The sequence below is a fragment of the Sitodiplosis mosellana genome, unplaced genomic scaffold, assembly GCF_009176505.1.
Source record: "Sitodiplosis mosellana isolate CC-2019 unplaced genomic scaffold, AAFC_SMos_1.0 Smas_scaffold_17, whole genome shotgun sequence".
In the NCBI taxonomy this organism is placed as follows: domain Eukaryota; kingdom Metazoa; phylum Arthropoda; class Insecta; order Diptera; family Cecidomyiidae; genus Sitodiplosis; species Sitodiplosis mosellana.
In genome coordinates this window covers 173,041-197,678 of record NW_022595259.1, presented here as the reverse complement: position 1 = coordinate 197,678, position 24,638 = coordinate 173,041, and the positions used below count along the sequence as shown (strand labels likewise).

The window sequence follows — 24,638 nt, the reverse complement described above, 5'->3', positions numbered from 1 at the left end:
TGCGTCGATATCTGATTCACTAGTAACGAAAAGATTTTCCAAAAATGGAACCTTTTCAGCCAATTTCAGAATCTTTTCCGTGTGTTAAACGCGTATCTAACGATGAATAATTTTTTCAAGCTCGAAACGGTATTGAAAGGAAAACTGTTGCACTCAACGTCGTTCCATTCCAATCTTATTTGACAATTCGGAATGATGATCGAAGAGAACGATCGAAATTCAATTCTGGAGTTTGGCATTACTTTTGCTTTATCAACATTTAACCAACTAACCATCTTATCATTTAATTGCTCAAGTACCACTTTTCCGCTCAATTTTGGTTGAAAACAATAATTCATCACTACCGGCGATAATCGATTCTTTTTATTATTCATTGCAACTACTCCAGGCGAGATTTCATCGCTTTTGCCACCAGTAAACACATTTATTTTTTTGATTGATTTTAGACAGGTGGCAACTCTTCAAAGTTAGACAAAGTGGATTTTGTATTCCAAGCGTTTATATTCGTTTTCTTATCTCTTATTCTTCCTCGTTTTTTTAATCAAATCTAAAAAATCATATCATTAACGACAAAGTCCGAAACAGTAAAAAATTAGTTTTGCTTTCTTCTCTTCATTTCTTGTATTCATTGTGTTTCTATGTGCACTAAGCAGTCATGGTGGCACTCTCATAACATCAGTTCCGTTGATCGTCTCGACGAACCAGAATAAAATCAACATAAACGCCATTGGACTGAAAGTTACCGAGCGGCATTGGTGGTTTGACGTCATTGTTCCATGCCAATGGAATGACCAAAATCAAATATTCAATCAAGACGTAATTGACTGATGGATGCAATCGTAATGTTCGGCCGATATTTTCATTTAGAAATAAAATTTTAACGAGACAAAAGAAGCCTGGGGTCATTGTTTCAAAGATACGAAAAAAAGAGATGTTTTACCGTCGAAAATCGGAATTTTCGCGCTAAATTTAATTCTTTATGGCACAAAGCACAAAATTGCCAATTAGAAGACCGGCTTTTGGTGGCATCGCCTCATGTAAATACGTTGCAAAAGAAAGTTCTAACTTCGAGAAACTAGTTTTATATTCGAGTGTATGCGTGAAGCGTATTGTCGGTGTCGATGCCATAAAAGCATTTGCATGCAGCAAAGTCAGCCCATTCCATCGTGATCATCGTTGTGACATCGTATTTTGTGTGGATTCTCAAGAAGATTCTTTTGTGTGGCGTGAAGTGATCAAGTGAAATAGTTTGGTTCTATTGTTCAATTCGGAAATAACGGTTTCAAGCTAGAAAAAATGAGTTTTAATTTAATCGTTGCAGGTGAATACCAAATTCATAGTCATTTATCAAATTGATAGATTGCATTTTTGAAAAAGATTCAAATTTTTTTATTTTTTCATAAGAAAAATGTGTGATGTCTTGGAAAATCTTGTGGAAGTCAGTCGCCCATAGGAAATAATGAAAGGAAATTTTGCTAGAATTCAAATATTGAATAGAAGATCATTGAGAATTATTTCAGAATGGAAAACATTTTTGAAGAAAAAAAAAGATTTCATTCATTTCATTATATTAAGTTGAGTTCGACTATTTGTAATCGTAACTTTAAGTTTAGGTTGATTGGTGTGCGATCAATACTTAAAACAATTTTTATTCTGAAAAAATTCCATCGCATGATTCAAGTTAACTTGACTATGGATTGGCATATTCCACTAGATACATTTTTATCAGCTTCAAACTTCAGTGAACCAAATAAATTGCCATTTAAAATCCGATTCAAGTCTCAATCGAAGCTTCAAAGCATCCAAAAATTGGTCGAATGTTAAATAGTATCTTCAAAACCGTAGGAAAGTAATTAAGTCTACGGCTGAGTGTCGCTAAAACTAAGCTATTTTAAACAATTTATTTGAAAACCAGACACAATCGACACGAAAACAAGACACAGTTAAGTTTGATGAATTGATTTAATTATTGATCTTAAGTTTTATCAAAGAATCGGCCTACAAATTCAAGAAGGAAGAATGGAAGTTTCTTCCATTTATCTATTGGTAGAATCAAAAACCAAAAACATCTCTTCATGTGAAGAGAAAGGTTTTTGAAATAAAAATAGACGAGTGTCGAAAAACAGCATGGAAAAAATTCAAAGTCAATGTCTGACAATTCTGTGGCGCCTCTGAATATGGTCCAAAAAATCAATAACACACTCTTGAAAAATAGTAGTAAAACGACGGTGATAAGTATCAAAGTTTGGTGTACGTGCGACCAGTTTGCTGAAACCGGTGTTTTGATCGAATAAGAACGAGATAATCGAGAATGTTGCGTTTTTTTGTCTTCATTGCCTTCTCTGTTCATTTGTTTGAACGAATAAAACTACCGTTATGTCCATAAACATTTATTTAAGTGCGCGAATGCAAACGAAATAAGTCAATACTTCTTCGATTTCGAAGACGTAACAAGGAGGAAGAGAAAAGATAGAGTGGAAGAGACAGAGAGGGAGAAAGTAACAAAGCAAAACACCGAAAAAAGAACGAGTAAAAGAAGGAAAGAGAGACGAAGAAAGAGACATATAAAGAGAGAAAGAGAAATAGGAAGAAAGAAAGAAAGAAGAAGAACGATAAAAAGAGCGAAAAAGAAGGTATGGAGAAAGAAAGAAAGGAAAGAAGAGAAAGAAACATTCTCGATTGCGTAAACAAAGGCCGCGATATCAAACTGTAATAGTCAATAGAGTTATGCAAATGAATGAAGATGCCAACGTTGAACCGAAAACCAGAATCGCGCACACAATTTGCAAGAATGTTGGTGTTGTCAGTGCCATCGAAGTCGAATGACAAACAAGAATCGATGCAAAGTTCAATGACAAGATCGATTCGATGCTCGTTTCGCATATCTTAGCGAAATGTGTGCGGGTGAAAGACCTGTTTTATTAGATGCTTGTTATAAAGGTGTTCCTTTTATCCGTAGTTTTGAATTCGATCGGCTGTTATTTTGCTCTTTTTACGCTTTCTTCGACTGCGCACTGCGCAATTCAAAATATTCACTTGACCTCTGGATGTCATATCGTATTTAACCATTGTAAAATGCGCAAAAAATCATTCGCTTCTTGAATATTTTCTATTTTTACGTGAGAAGTTGCATTTTATTTAAGGAATAGTTCTTTACACTAATTTTTTTTTGCTGTATTTCTTCAATGTTCTCAACATTTTCCCTATGTTCGGATCGTAATCAATTAATCCTATCTTTTTCACCATAAAAATCAAATCTTTGCTCATCAAATTGAAATAACTTTGAAAAAAAAATAACAATTTTTTGCCGTAGTTACATTTATCTCAAATTTCTTCAACGTTCAGGCATTTTGCTGCTACTCTCGCATGATATCAATGGTTCTCCGCCGCGTGACTCCCGTGACATTCATAACAAAGAGATTGTTGGCCAAGCGACAAATATCATAACATCAAAACTGCTCAAAAGCAATATCGAAAACAACAAAAACACTGTATTCTCACCGATTGGCTACGCTTCGATTTTGGCCATTCTAGGTGAAGGTGCACAAGATGACACAAACAATGACATCAACACAATGTTGAAGCATCCAAATGATCGTGCTCTGGTGCGAAGTGCCTATCGAACCGTTTTGACTCATTTGCAAGGAAAGGACCCACAAGTGGCTCCACAATTCCGCAGCTGGTTCTACATTTACAAGAACAACAGCATCGATGACGCCTACCGTCAGATTCTTGTGAATGACTATTATGTCTCGGTTAAAGAGGTTGAACCATTCAACACTCCCGATTTAGGGCAAACGGAAGAAGCAGCCACACAACAACCTTTTGTCAAACCAGCCGCAGAGGCAACTGAACAACCAGCATCAGAAAAAAACGTAGAAAAAGCCGAAGAACAAGTTGAAGAAAAAACCGCCATCAAAACATCCGAAAGTCAAGTTCAAGTCAAACCAGAAAAAAAACCAACCAACAGCAAAGACATCGTTGAGTTTGATTCATTCAAAAACGAAGCCGGTCTAGCCGATGAGACTCGCTTGGATACACAAAACGATCCATCGAAATTCGACGAAGTCATTGAAGATCGCCAATATGTCGAAGTACCACTGATCAAAGACGAAATGAAAATGGTTGACGAAAAAGAAGCTGTTAAAACACAAACAGTCGAAGAAAAAAAGGTTCCCGAAAAACCCGTTGTCAAAGCCAAACATGAAGTGAAAGGTGTGAAAAAATCACTTCTGCCAATCAAACATTACGAAGAAATGGAAATCATGCAAGCGGCCGAGTCAAGATTGGGAAAAGTCGTAAGAAATAAACATAGATTTTTATATTTTTGCGATCTTCGTTCAAAGCCATTTAATTTTTCAATAAAAAAAATTACATTTTTCTGGATTTTTAATCAATTTTCTCTCTTTATTTCTGACAAGTTTGGCGGAAAATTCGGCGAAGGCGCTTCAATCATCAGCGGCAACTCAATCGTCGGCGAAAAAGAGAACCTCGATGAAAACGAAACAGAGATCTACGAACCAAAGATGTTGGTATTCAACGGATTGTACTATCATGGCAATTGGGCCACACCATTCCAGGTAAATTTAGTTTATTCGTTCAAAATTCAATTGATTTCATTCTTGGTCTGAAATTAGTGACTTAGTCAGTAGACTAACTGTTACTCTTTGGTTTTCCAAAGGTCTTTTCAATACACATTTAGTTAGAGTAAAAGTGTTTTAATACTTAATTTTTACATTTCGACAGCATTTGAGAGATCAAAACACAGAAAATACCTTCAACACTGCTGATGGTCAAAAGATCCCAATTAAAATGATGAAAGCTCAAGGCTATTTCAAAACTGGGAACATTCAGAAGTACAACAGCGAAGCCATCGAATTCCCGTATGATGTAAGTTATAACATTTTGCGTTTCTTTGAAGATTTTTGCAATTTTTCTAACAATTTTCCGAACATTTTGAACTTTTCAACTTTTCAACTTTTCAACTTTTCAACTTTTCAACTTTTCAACTTCGTTTGTTTTTTTCTTCTTTAATTTTTCAAAATGATTTTTCTACAAATTTTTCACTCAAATAGCGAAATTTTTCCATTTTTTCACCCAAATCTATTTTTTCTCTCTTTCTCTCCGTCACTCACAGAATATCCGTTACTCAATGCTTGTGGTTGTTCCACAAGTTGAAGACGGACTGAAAAAATTGATCAATGACTTCAACTCGAACACACTCTCTGACATTTGCGGCGAATTGCGAGAAGAATTTGTCACCGTTAGCCTGCCGAAATTCGAGGTGCAAACGACAAGTGGAGCCGAAAAGGTGTTTGCCAAAGAAGGTTTGGCATCGTTATTCACATCAAAGGCTGATTTCGGCGGAATTTCCAAATCGAAAAAGCTTCACATTGGTGAACTTCAGCAGCATGTCAACTTGCGTGTCGATGAAACTTCTAGTACCGAAAACTTTTTGACTGCCTCAATCGCTCAACGGTCTAAGATCCCGGTAAATGACCGTTCGGTCATCATCAATCGACCATTCTTGTTCTTCGTTCGCGATCGCATCGACGATGTCACCATAATCGCCGGCAAAATTACATCATTGGAAGCATTCGCTGCCGATGAACCAGAAAATTCTCAATAAATTCGGCTCGAAATTAATTCAGCTTGTGATAAGGATGGTTTAAACGGTCAATTTCATTTGATTTAGATTAATTTGAAAATAGACAACTTAGAAAAATGAAAAGAAAAAAAGACTTTAAATTTCTTTCAATACTCAACATAATATAATGTATTATCATTTAGTTAAACGAAATAAAATAAAGAAACAATTTGTAGTTGGATTTGCTACAACTTAAATGGAATTTTTAGTCTATGCTTTTGATTATTTTCTGTAAAGTTATTGTAAGTTGTCATGGCGTTTATTACTAGCCATGATATGGACAATTTGTCATTGGAAAAACGTTTTACGTCTGAATTTTTGATACATCGCCATCGCCTCAGCCCGATGTGATCTTAGATACCGTTTTAGCGTCGCATTCACGTAGAACTTCGCCAGCATTTCCCTGGACTGAAAAGCAAATTCAAATTTATTCTCATTTTAATATCAATCTTAATTCTTTCAACTTGAATCAGAATTCGAATTCCAACTGCAAAATTAGTAGCTACGTTGGTAAAAATGTACTTGTGAAAGTAAAACGTCATAATTTCAACGGAAACATTCACAGTATTGCAAAAATCAAGTAGTCTTACTGTTCCAATGGTCCGCATATTCATGTGCTGTTTTCCCTTCATTGTCTTTAACGTTAACATCGGCACCGTGTTCGATGAGAATTCGAATGAAATCACCATTTCCTGAAACGAAAACCGATTAAGAGCGTTTAATGGATATCAATTATGAATTTCATGAACGACTTCATGAATTCATCATGTTTTACTCATTTGTATGGTGCAAATTAATAACGTATATGAAAATTCAGTAACTTGTTGACGATAATTTTGTCATACCATTCGAAGCAGCATCATGAAGTGGTGTGAATCTATCTTCATTTTTGGCTGCGACATTTATTCCATTTTCGATAAGTATTTTGGCAACATTCGTTTGACCTAGTTTATTGAAATGTATCGAATTATTATTTAAAGTTTAAGCTTTGCGACAATTCGAAATTCCAAATAAATATATTTTCAACGGAATTCGAAGTGGATCAACGAAAAACCAATCATTTAATGAATTTAAATCAAATTACCAGTTTTGGCCGCCCAGAGAAGGGCTGTGTCTCCTTTGAAATTTATTGCATTCACATTCACACTTTTGGCAATCATCATTCTTACGACGTCCACCATACCATTAGATGATGCCCAATGCAATGGCGTGGTTCCGGTATGACAGTTGATATTTACGTCAGCTCCGTTTTCAATGAGAACCTTGGCGACATTTGCATGGTCTGTAAGCAATAAAAATTGAATTCATTCAGATTCAGTAAATAAATCGATTCAGTAGATGATCGAATTAATGGGAGTTGAATCAAATGAAAAAAGTTGAATAAATTTTCATGAAACAATGAAAACTATGGTCTGATTGAACAATCATTTGCAATAAATCGTAACAAATTGGGATCCGTTCATATAATTACAGTGCTCAACAGCGTTGAAAAGGGGCGTCTGTTCAAGATGAGTTTTGGCATTTATTTGAGTGTCACTTTTTATCAGAAGCACAGCAACATTTACCGAACCTGTAAAGAATTTAACTGTCAATAACCGTTCCTATTCTCTATTTTGTATAAGAAATGACCATTCTCTGCAGCCAAATGAAGTGGCGTTTTTCCATCTCCATCCTTCGCATCAATTTCCGCATTATTTTCGAGAAGAAACTTTGCAATATCCGCATTATCTTTGCATGCAGCAGTATGAAGAGGAATTCTTCCAGATGCATCTTTGGCGTTGACGTTAGCACCACTTGCAATAAGAGCTTTGACAACTTCTATTTCATCTAGGGATTTTCGATTTTTTTTTATCAACGTTTCGTTTTATTTTTTTATTTTCAAATTTCATCACTCTCTATGAAGTTTTCGAAATTTTCGAAGGAACTATCCTGTTTTGATCAATCAAAGTATCAAAGAGTATTTGAAAAAACCAGAGGAGATATTTACCAAACAAAATGGCCGCGTGCAATAATGTTCTCTGTTCATCATCTTTGCCATTTACATCGGCTCCAATTTCAACAAGAATATTTTTGAAATCCATTTGACCTGGACGATCATTGAAAAAATCCAGTCGTCGATTTTTAGCTAAGAATGATTCATTTTAGATCAATAACTTCACTTGTTCAAAAACGATTAAATAGAACTTCACTCACCTTTTTCAGCCGGCGCATATAATTTCGAGAGTATTTTCAGAATACTACCGCCAAAATGATCATTTGGTGTTTTTCCTTCGCCATTCTTTATATTGATTTGAGCACCATTTGCGATGAGAATTTTAGCAATATCAGTTTTGTCTGTGCAAATGATTGAAAATCAAAGAAATTAAGGTTTGGTTTACACAATGCTATTAGAACCAACAGCTACTAGTCTAACACTACTTGGTTATCAAAAAAACCGTCAAGAGAGCGCCAACAGTTCCCCATTGGAATGTCCATAAGAAAGCGCGCTCTCTATGGCAAATTTCGCCATTTTTCAACAAAAAGTGTGCACTGCTATACGCTGTTGATTAAAACTCTCTCTTTCGACCAGAGGAGTGAATTTGCTGTTCAATAGCAGTTTTCAACAGTAGTTACGTTTCTATACATGCAACCTGGTGACGTTGGTGCGCGAGGCTTACAGTGTGTCCCATGCATAGGAGCGAAACGAACAATAGCAGCTGCGCAGCCAGAAAATTCACTACTTTGCTCTCGACACAAATATAGTCTGGAATTACCATTGTATGTGTAGTGAAGTGTCGTATCTCCACTGGTATTTTGAGCATTAACATTGGCACCGCGTTTAATCAAAGCTTTAGCGATATTCGTCATACCGTAGCGTGTTGTTCGATGCAATGGTGTGTCCCCATCTTTATTACTAGAATTCACATCAGCCCCACACTCAATCAAAATCTCTGCAACATTCGCCTGATCTGAAGGGGACAATTTTGGGCTTTAAAATAACTCTCATGTTATCTTAAATAAAAACTATTAGATTGTTTCTCGTTTTTTTTTTCTTTCTTATTTTCCATTTTCACTGACTCATTCTCACGAAAAACTGAACCTTCTTCACCTATTTCTTCTTTTACAAAAATCAAAATTTTGAGAAAAATTTAAAACATTTACTATTATCGATGGCTATGTTAAGTGCTGTGTCACCGCATCTGTCTTTTGTGTTCACATCAGCACCTTTTTCGATAAGTATTTTGGCCAAATCCGCTTGATCTAGAAAAAAAAGGTAAATAAAATCCAAGGTAAATTGGACTGCAAGTAGAAAATTTTGGATTGTTAACTGTTCGATTATTGAACAATTAAGTCGTTCTCGATTCAAAAATCTTGAACAGAATCAAGTTCGCGATAACATCCGAATGAAATTTTAAGGTTTTTATTGTTCATGTTGATTGAATTCATTCATTCATTCATTCGAAAATACCATTGTAAGCAGCCGTAAAAAGTGGTGTTTGTTGGAAATAATTTTTAATATTCACATCAGCACCGCATTGAATAAGAATTTTGGCCACTTCCACGTAACCTGCGAAGAAAGTGGATTGATACATTGGTGTTGATTTGTTGATGGGTGGTATCGATAAATACAATTTAAATAACTAATTTTGCTTTTGCCATCCAAAATAGTTTGGTTTTAATACAAAAATTGTTCGATTTACCAGTAACTGCTTTATATAGAGGTGTATCTCTTTCTCCTGTGCGGCCTTGAGCATTAATATCGGCTCCATTCTCGACGAGAGCTTTAACAAGATCTGCATTCTCTAAACGAGTCAAGCCTCGATTCCATGTATTACTTTACATTAAAGCCATCAAATGACTGCTGCTAGCGACGTCTCACTGTGACAACGTTAACTACAGTATACACCGTGCACTTCTTCTTCTTCTTCTTCTTCTTAACTTATGCCACTTTTTTCTGTTGTGAGTATGAAGCTTACGTTGTCGCAGTGAGATGTCGCTTCAGCACCATATGGAAAAAGAAATCAAGACTCGAAACGAGTATAAGAACATCTATCATTTTGTCTGCAAGCCAATTTTATTAGAAAAAGTATTTTTTTTCTTCTTTCGGGCTTTATCCGACGTTCAAAGTGCTTCAAAATTATATTTCCGCACAAATAACAATTAAACAAATTTTGAATTCGTTTAGAAGAATTGCAGCTCTTACGTGGAGAATTTTGGTTTTACTATCAAAAATGTTACCATTTAATGTGGCCTCGTGAAGCAATCCTCGAAGTTTCCTTGGGTCTTGTTTTGCAAGATTTTTTATTATTGCTTTCATCTTCGGAACATCGCCTGGTGAATTTTTTATTTATTTGAATCAGTAAAAAAGAAATAATGGTCAAGTCACGGTAAACAAAGACATAAGTTTAAACTCAAATTAAAATAATTGTCATTGAACACTACTTGCAATATGTACTCGATTTTCATTTCAATTTTGATGAAATTATTAACTTTCAATTCATTTGTTAATACACTACCATTTTCGGTGGCTTTTTTAAGCTCGTCTCTCCATTCGGTATCCATTTTCACAATTTCGTCAATGTATCGGTATTTTTTTCAAACTCAAATCAATTCAGTTTCTAATTCAATTTATTTAAAACAAAATTTCAACTAAGAAACAACCACACCCATCACTTTTCTGTCTTCATACACATGTTGACTGTATCGATTTTGGATTCGAGTAAAATCAGTTCGGAATGTTGAAGCGTTCACAACATTATGTCACTATGATTCCAACGTTGGTGATTACTTCATCGCTCAATTTGGAAATGATTGAATTTGTTTCTAATTTTATGATGTGCTCGTATTATTTCATTACATGTTCGTCAATTGTTCGCCGATATTTCCAATCAATCGGCGGTTATCTTATCCAATTAAAACGATTGTTGGCAATGCCACTGAATTTGTTGATAATATTTTTCGAAGAAATGTGATAAAGCTACTAAAGAGTTCTGAAGTGAAGAGCAAATGATGAATTCTAGTGCAAAATAATACAAAGGATAATTCAAGTGAAAAACAAATAAACAAACTGATAAGCAATTAAATTGAACCGCTAAGTCTACGTTTTAATCTTTGCTAAGTTATTCTTCATGCGATTCCGCATTGACTTTTACAGTGGATATTCAGTGCTTGTTTGGGTTCATACGTTTGAACGAGTGCAAAGCAAATGCCAAGAATAGACGGTTCAGTGTGTTTCACAGCTGACGCTCGATATTTTATTATTGCGAAGTTCGCAATGAATAACATACGAGTCTACACTCTAAACTCTACCGTCTCGTTCAATACAACCATCGCATTGAAGGTGGAAATTTGTTGTTATATGAGTCAGTAGATAACGCTATAAACTGTATTTATCAAACACGCTAATATTTATCAACACAAACAAAACCAAACTGATCAAATAGTCGAATCGGGTTGAACATTACTCAAACAATTGTTCCGGTATGGCAAAGAAAACAAATTAAACTAAGCAGAATATGTGTTGATTATCAATTGATCAGGTCGCCTGATTCAGGTAGTCTTTATGAATTTAAAAAATTCCCGCATTTCAATACATTGAAAAACTTCGATTAATGGCTTTTTTTTACTAGCAAAGTGGTCGATTGAACCATTTTTCCATTCAAAGTAAAATGAATTGCATTGCATTAACATACATTGAAATTGTTCACTTCGTATTTCTCTCTCTATTTTTCTAATATTCATTCGGTATCACGATGTTCATGGCACTTCACTCACACTATCTCAAATGCGATGTTCTAGGGAGAATTCACGAACTGCGAATGGTGCCAGTTGTGCGAATGGTCGAATGCTAGTATGTTCGCGAATGTTTGCGAATGGTTACGAATGGCACTACAAATACACACGAGCATCACATTATTTTAAACTCGTCCAGAAATTCTTCATTTGATTTAGTATATGACTGTCATTCTCTTTTCTATGCGTCCATTATTGAAGCTTTGTTCGTAATTTAGATAACAGTCGAGTAAAAGCGATATTGCGACATCTATTCTCATCGAGACGAGCTAAATAATGTCTAAAACGTCACACAAATCGGAGACAACTTCAGGGAGAAGCGCACAAAAATGGACGTGTATAAAGCTAGACGCCTTTGACCATTAGTGTTATTCGTGAAGTGAAAGCGTAACACACAGTTTGTTTTATGCGAAGTTTCAATTAAAGTTTTAAATTTGTATATTTTCCAGTCTCAAAAATAACTATAAATTGTAAAAAAGGATAAAAATAAAACAAGAAGAAAGTTTAAACGAACGCAAACAGAAGAAAACAACACAAAATCAACGACGATCAGGATGAGCAATCGTGAGAATGGTGGTGAAATCAACGAGAAATTGAAGCGGCAAAAACCAAGTGACGTCAATCCGGATGAAATTGTCGTTGCTGTGGACGTCCAGAACGAAGAATCGCTGCCGGCTATTTTCAAGCTGAATGCCATCTGCTGTGACGATCTATTTGAGTGGCTCTCAATTGAAGATCTGCATTCACTCGGCCAAACATGCAAGCGAATGCATCGACTCACCAGTCTCTTTTTTCAAGAGAATTTTAGAAATGCGAAAATTGGATACAGAAATCAAACTGTTTATTATGATGATGGTCAGAGTAGTCTGAATGGTTTCATTCAAAATGTCCAGAGTGTACAATTCCGGGCCTCCAAAAAGGAAGATTTACAGTATATCGGCGAAAATTGTGATTCACTTCGAGAAATTCATTTTGAATGCGTTGAATTGACTCAAACAATGGTAAATTGCATCCAAATGAAACTGGATCAAGTGGAAACGGTTAGTTTTTTAAATTCATCATCAGAAACTGAATTTTACGCGGATTTCTTAAGATTTTGTCCAAATTTGAAGACTCTTTGCGTTGAAAGCTATGACCTTGGAAGTAAATGGATGTGTCACGAATACCCAAAACTTGAGCATTTGTCGCTCCTCTTTCCCACTTGTATTTCTGAACAAAATCTTGAAATTTTTCTACAGAAAAATGTACATCTTCAAAGTTTTGACACCGATTATTCTTTTCTTGTACAACACGGTCACATATTCATCGATTCCAAATTGAAATTGGATGTTTTAAATCTTTTTATAATCGATTGGTCCGAATTGGATGACCTTCACTTGTTATTAAATGAACTTTATGATAATGGATTTTATAAGCAGTTAGAATGTGAAATATACACCGGTATGACCGATTATAATCAAGCTTGGGGTGATCAAATCGCCACATTTCGTGGTCTTGTAAAGTTATGCGGCGATGAAGCACATATTGCTTTTCCAACGATTGTTAGCCTGAAAGAATTGGGTATTTTTAATGAAAATTTGGAGGACATTGACCTAGAAGCAATGACGGTGTCTTTTCCAAATCTACACCAAGTGCATTTGGGTGACATATCAACAATAGATCAGGTTCTTCCATTTATTCGACGATTACCTAAATTAAATGAACTCTGTATTCGAAATTATGTTGGAACTGGGCGATTTGAAATTGATCTATCATTACTGAATGAGGAGCGTAAAAAGTTGGCCGGAGCATGCAAAGTTACCATTTATTTACCAGAAGGTGTTTACTTGGAAACGAAAATGGCACCGAAAAACTTATACACCAATCACGATTTGATTGAAATCAAACGCATTGAACAGCTCAATAGAAAATTCTTGTATATCGATTGATTGAGTTTGCTGTTCCATTTTAATTCGGTCATCTGGCGCTGCTTCCGAAACAATGCGTGTATTCAGCAAAAAGCGTCAAGTTTGGAATGGAATGCGCACAGTTTGTAGTATTTTCTAAGTTGGTAAATGTAGAGGCTTTTGTTGCAGTGGTAAATAGAAATAATAACATTTGGAAAATAGCTTCTAAACATTATGAATTGTAATAATATTAATAAAGAATGTTTTACTTAAAAATGCTCGAATGTGTCAATTTAACATGGGAATAATTGAATAAATATGTTTTTGTTGAGAAAGACCTCATGATCAAATAAAAATCCAAGTCGATGAAATTGTTTTCTTGGCGCTTGTAAAAGTAGATTTTTTCTTGAGTTTGGTCAACTTGCGCGACCATTTTGCTCCAGAAATATTGAGAATGAGCCAACGGATAGAACTATCGTAAGTCAACAATTCTCTTAAAGTTGAAAGTTGTCTCAAACTGCACATAATTAGCAATTAGTGTTGTTGTCGAAATGAAGGAGAGTAATAAGTAGCATAGAGTTTTAATCCTTTTTTTTGTAGAAATATGACCCAAAGTCATATTTTAAGCTGTGCTATCGCCATGAAAACTTTGGTCCTTTTTCCATCATACACCAAAATACATAATCTAGGCCTGCTTCAGAAACATTTAAGTGGAATTTTCAGCTACCCTTTATACGATTATACGATGTTCAACTCAAATACAGGGATGAACTAAATAGTAGGTATCGAATCTGGCGCAAATATTGAATTTCTAAATGTGGATTAAATCCAAAGAACCTGATGTACTGGCGACTGGCAGGCGGTGACTTCTAATTATTTCGACCGAAAAATCTAATCCTCGTGTCATACCAATCGCTGCTCTGTTTAAAAAATGATATAAAATATCGCCGAATATTTCTGTTAGCGTTAGTATTGTTCATGAAGTGAAAGCGTAACATACAGTTTGCTCTCTACAAATTTTTTGAACTTTTTTTTATTGGATAAAACTTGATTAACTCAAGACAAAGTATAAGTTTACAAGTGCAAACAAGTGATTGAAAAAGAATTAACAAAGAAAAAAGTTCAAATAGAAAGAGAAACACTTCAAAATAGTAAATTTTGAACCAACAGGATGAGCAAGCGTCGGAACAACGGTAAAATCAACAAGAAATCGAAGTTTCAGAAGCCAAACTTAATGTCACCGCCTGCCATTTTTAAGCTCAACGCCATTTGCTGTGACGATCTCTTTGAGTGGCTATCTATCAGTCTACGATCTGCATTCACTCAGCCAAACATGCAAACGGATGCAACAGCTCACCGGTGTCTATTTCAAAGAGAATTTTAAAAAGGCAAAAATTGAATGCAGTGATCAAAATATTTGGTATGATTTTAGAGAATTGAATGGGTTCATTCAACATGTCCAGAGTGTAAGATTTTGGCATTCCAAAAAGAAAGATTTCCAGTTCATCGGTACAAAGAAATCGAGAAATCTGTTTCGATTCTGTTACTTTAACTGAAGCCAAGATAGATTGCATCAAAGGAAAACTGGACAAAGTCGAAACTATTTGTTTTTTAGGTTCGTCACCGAAAAATGGATTTAACGCGGATTTCTTAAATTTGTGTCCAAATTTGAAGAGTCTTTACCTTGAGAGTAATTTCTCGCTGAATAGTGGATGGATGTGTCACGAATACCCAAAACTTGAGCATTTCACGTTCCTCTATCCTAATCACATTTCGAGTCAAAATATTGAAATTTTTCTACGTAAAAATGTACATCTTCAAATCTTCGGAACAAACAATCGATTTCTTCTGAAAAACAGTGACATTTTCATCAATTCCAAATTAAAATTGGATGTTTTGATTATTGATATTTCTTCAAACGGTGACTTGGATGACACCATCACTTTATTAAACAGACTTTACGATAATGGATTTTATAAGCGATTGGAATGTACACTTTTCCAGCTTAGTTGAAGCTCCTTTTGTTCTACCAATGATTGTTAGCCTCAAAGAATTAGGTATTTTTAATTTAGATATGGACACCTTTGACTTTGAAGCAATGGCAATGTCTTTACCAAATCTACAACAATTTCATTTGTGCGAAGCATCAACAATAGATCAAATCCTTCCATTTATCCGACGATTACCCAAATTAAAGGATGTCAGCATCGATTTTTTCAAGGCAGAGTTCGGATTTTATATTGATTTGTCAACATTAAACGAACAACGTAAGAAGTTAGCCAAAGCATGCAAAGTTACCATTTATTTACCAGAAGGTGTTTACTTGGAAACAAAAATGGCACCGAAAAACTTATACGCCAATCACGATTTAATCGAAATCAAACGCATTGAACAGATCAATAGGAAATTCTTGTATAGCACACTTGGGTAGCGGTCATAAGTCCGCAAAATCCTCCATCCATCCATCCATCCAATCATTTGAGGATCAATATCCATTCATCATCCATTCACCATCCAGTCATTCAGTGGATGGATGGAGGATTTTGCGGACTTATGACCGCTAAATTCAATTTTCCCAGAAAAATTTAGATTTTGCTTTGTGCTTTGGTTTGAAAATATCGAATTTCTATGTTGACACTGAAAAAAAATTGACCTTAAATGAAAACCGCAGTCAATCTTCCGAACAAAGCTATAACAATGTGCCAAATTGTTGCCATTTTCCCTTTTGAGTTTGCTGTTTTGTTTTAATTAGACAATCTGAAAAACTTGGTGCGTTTGGGTTCATCCAAAAGTAGAACTAACGAAAATTGAATTTGATGTATGAATTGTAATCAAAACTAAATAAAATAAACTAAATGCTTGAAAATGATTTGTTTTCTTTTATTTTTCCGTTTTTTAGTCGTTAAAACCAAAAATATCCCATTTGATCAGGTTCATTGGATGCAGCACATGTTCTGTTTGTCTTAATTAATATTGTGACACTTATCATACAACCTCGTTTAATTGAAAAACCAATCACTTTCTGTGCTTTCGGCCAGCTTCTTCCAGAATGGTCGCAATCCATGGGTAACCTAAAAAAAATTAATGTTTTTTTTAAAGAAAAAATTGATTTTATTTTAAAATCAACTTAATTCAAATGCTCATTCAATTTTCCCAAAAAAAAATTCAAATCGTCGCCTCAAAATCTGAAGTTCGAACAGTTTACCATATTCAATCGATAATTCGAATGGAATCTTCCCTTTGCCGTTCACACTGAAGATGTCAGCTCCCTTCTCGATAAGAAGTTGAACAACGGCTGTGTTGCCTATAACAAAGATTCGACAACAAAACTATAATTTACTTGGACGTTACTTGGTGACATGAATTCAGCCGGTTTACTGGATTACCAACCATTGGCAGCTGTTAAATGAAGTGCAGTGTTTCCGCCAGAATTTTTCGCATTAATATCGGCTCCATTATGTAGCAAAATTGTCATTACATTCAAATAGCCTGGAAATATTCAATGCGTTTATTGAACAACATATGTTTCAGACGCTGCTGATTTTCATAATTTTTTCATTTGTAAGAACAATGGATCGGTAAATACCATTCAATGCAGCGATGTGGAGTGGTCTCATATTGTTTGACATACGAGCGTTCACATTGGCTCCTTTTCCAATGAGAACACTGACAACATCCGCAAAACCTGCGAAGGAAATGATTTAATCAAAACTAAGTAATAATAAAATTAATTCTGATCTAGAGTATATTGGAGTTAGAAACACTATGTTCCAAACAAAACTCAGTTAAGTTGAGAAATTCGTTCAACACAATCAAAAGGTACGCACAGTACATAAGAGCCAATGCAAAAGTCAATTAATGCGCATAAGTAGCGCCACCTCTAATGATTACGGAGAGTTACCATAAGTGGTATGCAATTGATGTTAAGAAAAAGAAGAAGAAGAAGTAGACATTATTATTCATTTACATGGCAATAATGGCAATCAGTAGAGATGGTGCTCATGTGCCGATCATACCCTTCGAGTTCAATGAAGCGCAATGGTAATATATTCAGCAAATTCACTGACTTGAATCATGAATGATGTTTAAAATGTCATTTCTGAGAAATGCCATTTCAAACATTTGGGTAAACCTTATGAGGAAAGCATTTACTTATACTTCTAAATTATACCGTATAGATGCCGTTAGAGCATTCATTGCTGAATATTTTCCATTTAATGCGCACTTTGTTGAATTCGTTCTTCAATGAATAAAATTTCAATAAGTTTCCATGGTACCATACATAGCAGCCACATGAATTGGTCTCGCTTCTCTAAACGTCTGTGCATTCACATCGGCTCCATTCTCAATGATGATTTTTGCCAAATTTGCCCGACCTTCTTTTCAAACAAAAGATTCTTTTTAAATGTGAATAAATGTATTCATTACGTTTCGATTACAGTAAAACCTCCCAATAGTGGACTCGGTCCGGCCGAAAATTGTTTCCACTATCTCGAGGTTTCTCTTAAACAAAGGTTCCACTAGTGGGAGGTTTCACTATACCATAAGAAGAAGCCAAATGAAGGGGATTCCAATTAGTGATGTCTTCGTTAACATTATTTTTAAGAAGAACCTCCGTCACTTTTGCATCATCTGAAAGATCAGTTAAAGGGAAAGGTTTCGAAATTGAATTTTTGCTTCATAACTTATTACTAATAAAATGAAGTATACTGTTTATTGGCTAAATGATAAATGTGAATAAGTCTAATTGATCCATTGAGAATTTAAAAAAAATGCATGACAAATGCTGTCTTTATTTCCACTGGCTCAATTAACTTTAAACTGAAAAAAGTTCGTTAAATCTAAGTGAAATTCATTAATAAATTAAATGTTGGTACCATTTTTGATTGCCCAAAATAGCGCTGTTCTTTCTAAATAATCAGCAGCATTCACATCAGCACCATTTTCCACAAGAACTTTAACCACATCCGCATTGCCTGCACAGGAGAAATTGATGAGCAAATACACAAAGTTACAGAATGTACATGTGTACATTGAACACTGAACAGTCACATCTTTTTTATAGGAATTCATCGTTGATTACCATATCTCGAATGATCGAAAATGGACTGAGTAATACCCAGTGAGTATTTCAATTCACTAATCACAGATGTCACTTTTTTTTATGAAAACAAGGCATTATTTCTAAAACATTAAGAAAATAAAGAAAAGAGACCAGAATATTACCATTCTTAGCAGCTAAATGAAGAGGTGTCTCTTTATTGTAGATTTTCGCATTCACGTCGCCACCATTTTTGATTAAGAACCTTACGCTGTCCACACGACCTAAAATATGTTGATTAAATACACAAATTGGCCAAATTTTCAATAAGAATGCATTTTTGTCATGGTAAGCTGGGGAATAAATTTGGTTTTCACTAATAAGTAATTGATTTATTTAAATTACCGAGCTCGGCAGCTTCATGAAGAGGTGTATATCCATACATATATACGTCTTTGGTGTGTTTTATTGTTGCGAAAATTATTGCAAATAAACAAAAAATTCACATAATAATTGGGTAATTGAATCATATTTTTTCATTAAAAAATTAATTCATCTTGGTTTAAACGATGCATTTGGGGTGATTTTGACTAAAAAAAAACTCTTGAATCAAAATTAGTTCATGATTCGAAGGTAAATGCAGACATTCCGTTTGGCTGCATATTGAGCTGAGGAATTTTCAAATAGCTGGCTGTTTGGTTCATTTTGATTTTGTGACGAGTGAGCCATGCAAATTCATGTTGAATTTATGACACAAAAAATTCGTGAAAAGGATTGAAAAAGGTGTCACAAATTCAATATTCCACATAAATTTGAATGGCTCGCTCGTCACAAAATCAAAATGTACCAAACAGCCAGCTATTTGAAAATAGCTCAGCTCAATATGCAGCCAAAGGGAATGTCTGGGTAAATGCACAATAAAGGCACATGCCATCAAAATTTGATGATTTTCTTCTGATTCATTTAACTCAAAATCAATATCTCTCAAACAGTTAATCCAAAAGTAAATCTGCTAAACATTGTACCTGAATTTGATGTCGATACACTTGATGCGAATAAAACAATGATTGAAATTAACTTCCACATTTTGTTCATCTTGGAGAACCTTGAAAAAAAAGTTATTTTTCCTTCAAAAGTGAGCTGTCCTTTTTTAACAGATTAAAATTTTTGTTCTGCAACTTTTCGAAAAAAATCACTTCAATAAACTACATGAAAATGCGCTGCAGAGTAAAAACGTTTCTTCTTATCAAAGTATCAAGTGTATACTAGTGATGAAGTGTAAACAACAGAATGCTTTAGATGGAGAGTTTCACTGCGAATTCGAAACGTCGCTCTGAAAATAGAAATCCTTAAGAGCGTGGTCATTTATATTTTATTGGTCTGGTGTGCATTGGGTGCAATTGCATAAGTCGCATTAGGTCAGTTTATTACTGATGTTCATCAAACGAATTGAAATTGCATCGTTATAGCAATTGCTATCTCACAATCGTATGAATGGAATCATGTGCAGTTGGAAATTCAAGTTCAACTCAATCAGTGGTAAGAACGAATCGGTTGGACTAAAGCTTCACAAATAGAACAGATCAACTTATTAAGAGTGGTAAACATTGAATTAATAACATTCTGATTGTGTTTTGCCTTGACTTTATTTCACAATTTCTTCATTACAATGGAAGTTAATCGTTAATCGGTTGCAATTTCAATTTAGCCTTGATTCAGCATTTATTTTGACATTTTCCCTGACGTTTTGGCCAATGTGATCCGTATTCATTCTACAACGGCAAAGTTGATGAAACATGGAACAACACCAAAACGGTGCTCGCTAGTGCGATTTTTGCTTATCTTCAGCTTCTTGCAGCACTGTTACAATTTCGGGATTATCTATATTTGGACGATCATGAAGATGTTATTAGTTCGGTTTAAAAGGAATTTGAATGAAAAAAAGAGATTCCATCAAATTTACCATATTCAAATGCTAGTTCCAATGCTGATTTTCCATTCACATTTTTTGCATTGATGTCAGCGCCTTTTTGAAGCAAGAGCTTCACAACGTCGATTCTACCTAAATGATAATGGGGGTTTTGTATCAAATTTTGCATAAAAAATCAATGGCTTTTTATGATTCTGTAACTTTTCAATGATCATTAACCACGGCTTGGTATAATTTTTTCAATAGAAACGATTTAGATCAGTGAATGGTTTGAAATACACTAAATAAAGGATGATTTAAAGCCATTTTGGATGAAAAATCACAAGATCATTAGCAAAAGCATATGAAACACTGTAATGCGAGATCGATTTATGGATGCTGGTTTACCAACCATTGGCAGCGTTTGTATGGAGTGGTGTGTTTCCTTGATCGGTTTTTGCATTGATCTCCGCTCCATTTTTTATCAGAATATCCATTACATTCAGTTTTGAAGTTACATGAAGCGGTGTCACATCACCCTGCATTCGAGCATTTACATCGGCACCTTTTCCAATGAGAACTTTAACCACATCCGCAAAACCTGCGAAGAAAACGGTTAAGTATTATTAAAACAAAGACTTTGAAGTTTGAAAAGATATTATTAAACAAACTCAATAACCGTATACAGCCGCAATATGCAGAGGTGTAGTTTCTTTTAGACAGGCAGCATTAACATCACCTCCAAATTCAATTATAATTCTTGAAATATTGGCTCTGCCTGGCGAAAAAAATTCAATTAAAATCTTCCATTTTCTTCAAGGTTTTCATGTGTGAAACTAGGCGATTGTTTACCATTCGCAGCAGCCAGATGAAGCGGTTTCCATCCCATGTTCACAGCATTTAAGTCGACACCGTTCTTGAGCAAAATCGTCGCAACACTTATATCATCTGGAAAATAAAAACATCTTTTTTCAATCTAGAAAAACCAATGAGAATATTCGACGCCAAGTGCTATTTTGCATTTATTACCATTTTTAATACAATAGCTAAACGCTGTACGATTAAGATCATCAGCAGCATTAACATCGGCACCATTTTCGGCTAGGAGTTTGACCACATCTGCATTGCCATTTTTGGCGGCGATGTGCAGTGGCGTTTCTCCAGTATCACGTCTTGAATCAATATCGATGCCAGTTGAATTGATGAGAATTTTAATTATATCCGTTTTATCTGGAAGTTTATAAAATCCGTTAGAACTGCTTCATCATTGTCTTACAACTTTAAAGACAATAATTATGATTATTATTGAATAAAATTATTCAATTATAATTTCAGAACAATAATTGAAATAAAAATGTCTAAAATGCTTACTAAATTTTGTAGCCCAGTGAAGAGGTGTTAATCCATAAATATTCTTAGCATTCACATCGGAACCATTCGCAATGAGTAGTTTGGCTATGTCCACCTGGTCTAGAAAGTATTTCGATTATAAAATTTTGTTATGTTTGAGGCAATTTTAATGAGAGAAAAGAAACCACGATCACTTACTGAACCTAGATGATGTTTCCAATGGGAATTCAGTTGAAAAGAATATTGTTGATGAAATAAATCTCATGGATTCAATGAAAATGTAGTATGTAAAAATTATTGTATTTTTAACAAACCTACTAGCCCAATGGAGAGGGGTTTCTTCGTTCAAGTTCTTAGCATTTACATTAGCCCCATTCTGGATTAATGTTTTAGCTTCATTAACAAGACCTTCGTTGAAAGTAAAATTGGCCAAAAAAATATGATTGTTAATATGCAAATTCAAATGTGCAGAGGGTTGTAAGCGAAAAAGAATGGCCACTTTATTACTACGTACCATATTGTGTGACTTCATGAAGTTTTGTCGATCCAAAAATGTCTTCAACATCGAGTGGTTGCGTTCATTTAGAAATAATCATTAGTAAAACAGAGAAAATGTTTGAAAACGTAAGATTTATTTACCGGCACTCAATTGTGGAAGATTTAAGCCCAGGAAGAGAATTATCACAGAAAGAACCATTTTACCTAAGATATACCTCTATATAATAAAAAAAAAACAGTCAAGCTCAACTATTTTATTGTAGAACAGATGAAGTTCAAAAAGCTCTAAATACAATTTCCAACGACCTCTTTCCAATTTCATGGATTCTATGTCATAATTTACGTGTGCATGTGAAATCTCTGCCTTAATATACTTCGAACAATTTATACTTTATGCACAGACCAACTGCGTTAACCAAATTGAGATTGGCTGGCTATTTGGTTGCATGAACATTGGACCAAGCCACATGAAACTAGAACGATCTGCAATGAACTTAAATTGACCTAGTCTCACAAATAAATGAACACGAGCTAGGGAACCACATTCTAATTCAACTCAATCAATGGATTTATTTTTTCACACAGAGAAAAGATTCGCTCTATTGCATCCGTCAACTACGCAGAGTGTCGATGGCATGAAATTTTTTCAACACATTGAAAGATGTTAAGCGAAATCTTTTCGTCGTATTCTTTTGACTTTTGAAATTGATTTTTTATTCGCTTATTTCACTAATTACATTTTAATCCAAATATTTATTGTGAATGTCAAGATATTTCTCATAAAAATAACGGAATATATTCCGTTATAACGCGAAATGAAATACATGTATTTTATGTGGATTTATTCGATTCAGCCGGTTGAATTTGAAATGAACCAACTGTTAAATTTGATCCCACACCTTATTTACAAATCACACGGAAGAACTTTTTTGAACAGAGAAACCAATTTTTGCTTCTAGATGACATGAAGTATTTAGTTGTACACATTTTTATCAGTTTCACATCAAATTCAAAGTGCATTAACGAATGAAAATACCTTACTTGAAAATTGTTTATTTATATGAATATATTTGATTTTTCTCCTCCTTTTTTCAGATTCTTCCAAACTTTAAATAGTGAATATTAAAAGAGACCACAGTCGACTGGATGGTTTATACTGAATGAAGGTTCCACTGTAACTGTATCGCTGGATTTGATTAGCACTTGCTTAATGCACTGATTGAATCAATTGGCAAAGCCCTAATTTTGCTTGTTTATCGCACGTGAACAGTAGAAACGACCGCCTCTCAGTGCGAATGCTTCATATCTTCATTGCATTCGCTATGTATACATAGCGCATTACCTAAAATATATTATCGTATCGTACAACCTTATGCTCTCTATGTGTAACATTAATTCGGCGGTGACACAATTTTGAATGAGTTAAAAGCAAAGTAAAAAAAATGAACGATGAGATTTTTTTCTTTCAACATTTTATTTTTTATATTTTGTCTTATGTTGATTCAGCTCGCAGTTACAAATTATAAGATATATTCGTATTAAAGGACCAATTCTGTTATCTTTATAGACATTTTACTCAATTCGATGCGTTCAATATACAGGTGAGCGGAGTAAGAGAGTATAATTCATACTCCTACTCCTACTCCCATACAAACGAAAAATGAATATGTCTCGACATACTCTCATACTCATAGATACTCTTTGAGTATGAGAGTATATACTCAGAGTATATACTCTTTGATTTTGCGAGCGGCTTCAAAACAGCTTGTAATACGAGTAAAAATTGCACATAATGATTGTGAGCGAAACAGCATAAGATTTTGGCGCTCGATTGTCTTCCATATAGGCCAATTCAATTGAATATAATATTATTAAATATTTACGCATGGAAATATCTCGAAAACGGCTGGGTAAATCGGCAAAACGGACCGTGGTGTCACTCCCGAAGGGAGTGTTAACACCCGGCTGGTTTAACGGCCTAGAATACAAATCCGGTGGAATTTCAGCTGATCGATGGATTCTCAGGAAAGAGTATCTATGAGTATGAGAGTATGTCGAGACATACTCATTTTCAAAATGAGTGAGTATGAGAGTATATACTCGCGAATTGGCCCACCTGTAGTTCAATATCAATCAAATGAGAGTGGTTGGCGTATACATTTTTGGTTGCTATTTATGTGCTCTACTAGATGAATATTCAAATCTTAAAAAATTTGCCGGATTGACTTCGGGTAAGGCGATTTCAATTGTACATTTTATGTAGTTTAATGTAGTGGTTTTACTTTTTTTTTGTAGGAACAATTTTTTTGAGTAATCGGCTGTCGAAAAACTGCTATGGAACAACTCAACTCTTGGTCAAAAAACGTATTTTCCACAAATCGAATTTTTTTTCGAATGAAGAATGGTTTCAAAAAATTGAAGATAAATTGTAGAATTCAAATCAGTCATCCGAGTCTTGATAATTTCAACACCAGTATGGAAAGTCATGCAAGTTGATCGTGGTGGTATTGATATCATAACTAAGCAATGGCTCAT

General features: G+C 34.6%; 2 protein-coding genes across 2 annotated transcripts in view; one reads left to right on the top strand and one right to left on the bottom strand.

Moving 5' to 3' along the window:
* Nucleotides 1–1,173: 1,173 nt before the first annotated feature.
* On the top strand, nucleotides 1,174–5,660 carry LOC129568145 (uncharacterized). Its single transcript, XM_055445715.1, has 5 exons — nucleotides 1,174–1,321; nucleotides 3,346–4,298; nucleotides 4,422–4,580; nucleotides 4,747–4,890; nucleotides 5,138–5,660. The coding sequence occupies exons 1-5, from the start codon at nucleotides 1,297–1,299 to the stop codon at nucleotides 5,627–5,629; spliced, it is 1,773 nt and encodes a 590-aa protein (XP_055301690.1). The 5' UTR covers nucleotides 1,174–1,296; the 3' UTR covers nucleotides 5,630–5,660.
* An 88-nt stretch (nucleotides 5,661–5,748) lies between these two features.
* LOC129568131 (serine/threonine-protein phosphatase 6 regulatory ankyrin repeat subunit A-like) overlaps nucleotides 5,749–24,638 on the bottom strand; it is a 20,998-nt gene continuing 2,108 nt past the window's right edge. The window contains exons 7-36 of the mRNA XM_055445698.1: nucleotides 21,804–21,808; nucleotides 21,627–21,725; nucleotides 21,285–21,485; nucleotides 21,108–21,203; nucleotides 20,935–21,033; nucleotides 20,668–20,856; nucleotides 20,310–20,408; nucleotides 20,170–20,227; nucleotides 18,532–18,722; nucleotides 18,183–18,281; nucleotides 17,848–17,937; nucleotides 17,583–17,681; nucleotides 16,892–16,990; nucleotides 16,696–16,794; nucleotides 16,511–16,609; nucleotides 16,325–16,376; nucleotides 10,144–10,217; nucleotides 9,866–9,958; nucleotides 9,328–9,429; nucleotides 9,096–9,194; nucleotides 8,789–8,887; nucleotides 8,305–8,595; nucleotides 7,841–7,981; nucleotides 7,635–7,772; nucleotides 7,277–7,474; nucleotides 7,119–7,217; nucleotides 6,732–6,929; nucleotides 6,493–6,591; nucleotides 6,238–6,339; nucleotides 5,749–6,055 (exon numbers count right to left, since the gene is read on the bottom strand). Coding sequence (XP_055301673.1) covers nucleotides 5,985–6,055; nucleotides 6,238–6,339; nucleotides 6,493–6,591; nucleotides 6,732–6,929; nucleotides 7,119–7,217; nucleotides 7,277–7,474; nucleotides 7,635–7,772; nucleotides 7,841–7,981; nucleotides 8,305–8,595; nucleotides 8,789–8,887; nucleotides 9,096–9,194; nucleotides 9,328–9,429; nucleotides 9,866–9,958; nucleotides 10,144–10,217; nucleotides 16,325–16,376; nucleotides 16,511–16,609; nucleotides 16,696–16,794; nucleotides 16,892–16,990; nucleotides 17,583–17,681; nucleotides 17,848–17,937; nucleotides 18,183–18,281; nucleotides 18,532–18,722; nucleotides 20,170–20,227; nucleotides 20,310–20,408; nucleotides 20,668–20,856; nucleotides 20,935–21,033; nucleotides 21,108–21,203; nucleotides 21,285–21,485; nucleotides 21,627–21,725; nucleotides 21,804–21,808 — 3,478 coding nt within the window. The 3' untranslated portion in view covers nucleotides 5,749–5,984. The remainder of the gene's footprint in view (nucleotides 6,056–6,237; nucleotides 6,340–6,492; nucleotides 6,592–6,731; nucleotides 6,930–7,118; nucleotides 7,218–7,276; nucleotides 7,475–7,634; nucleotides 7,773–7,840; nucleotides 7,982–8,304; nucleotides 8,596–8,788; nucleotides 8,888–9,095; nucleotides 9,195–9,327; nucleotides 9,430–9,865; nucleotides 9,959–10,143; nucleotides 10,218–16,324; nucleotides 16,377–16,510; nucleotides 16,610–16,695; nucleotides 16,795–16,891; nucleotides 16,991–17,582; nucleotides 17,682–17,847; nucleotides 17,938–18,182; nucleotides 18,282–18,531; nucleotides 18,723–20,169; nucleotides 20,228–20,309; nucleotides 20,409–20,667; nucleotides 20,857–20,934; nucleotides 21,034–21,107; nucleotides 21,204–21,284; nucleotides 21,486–21,626; nucleotides 21,726–21,803; nucleotides 21,809–24,638) is intronic.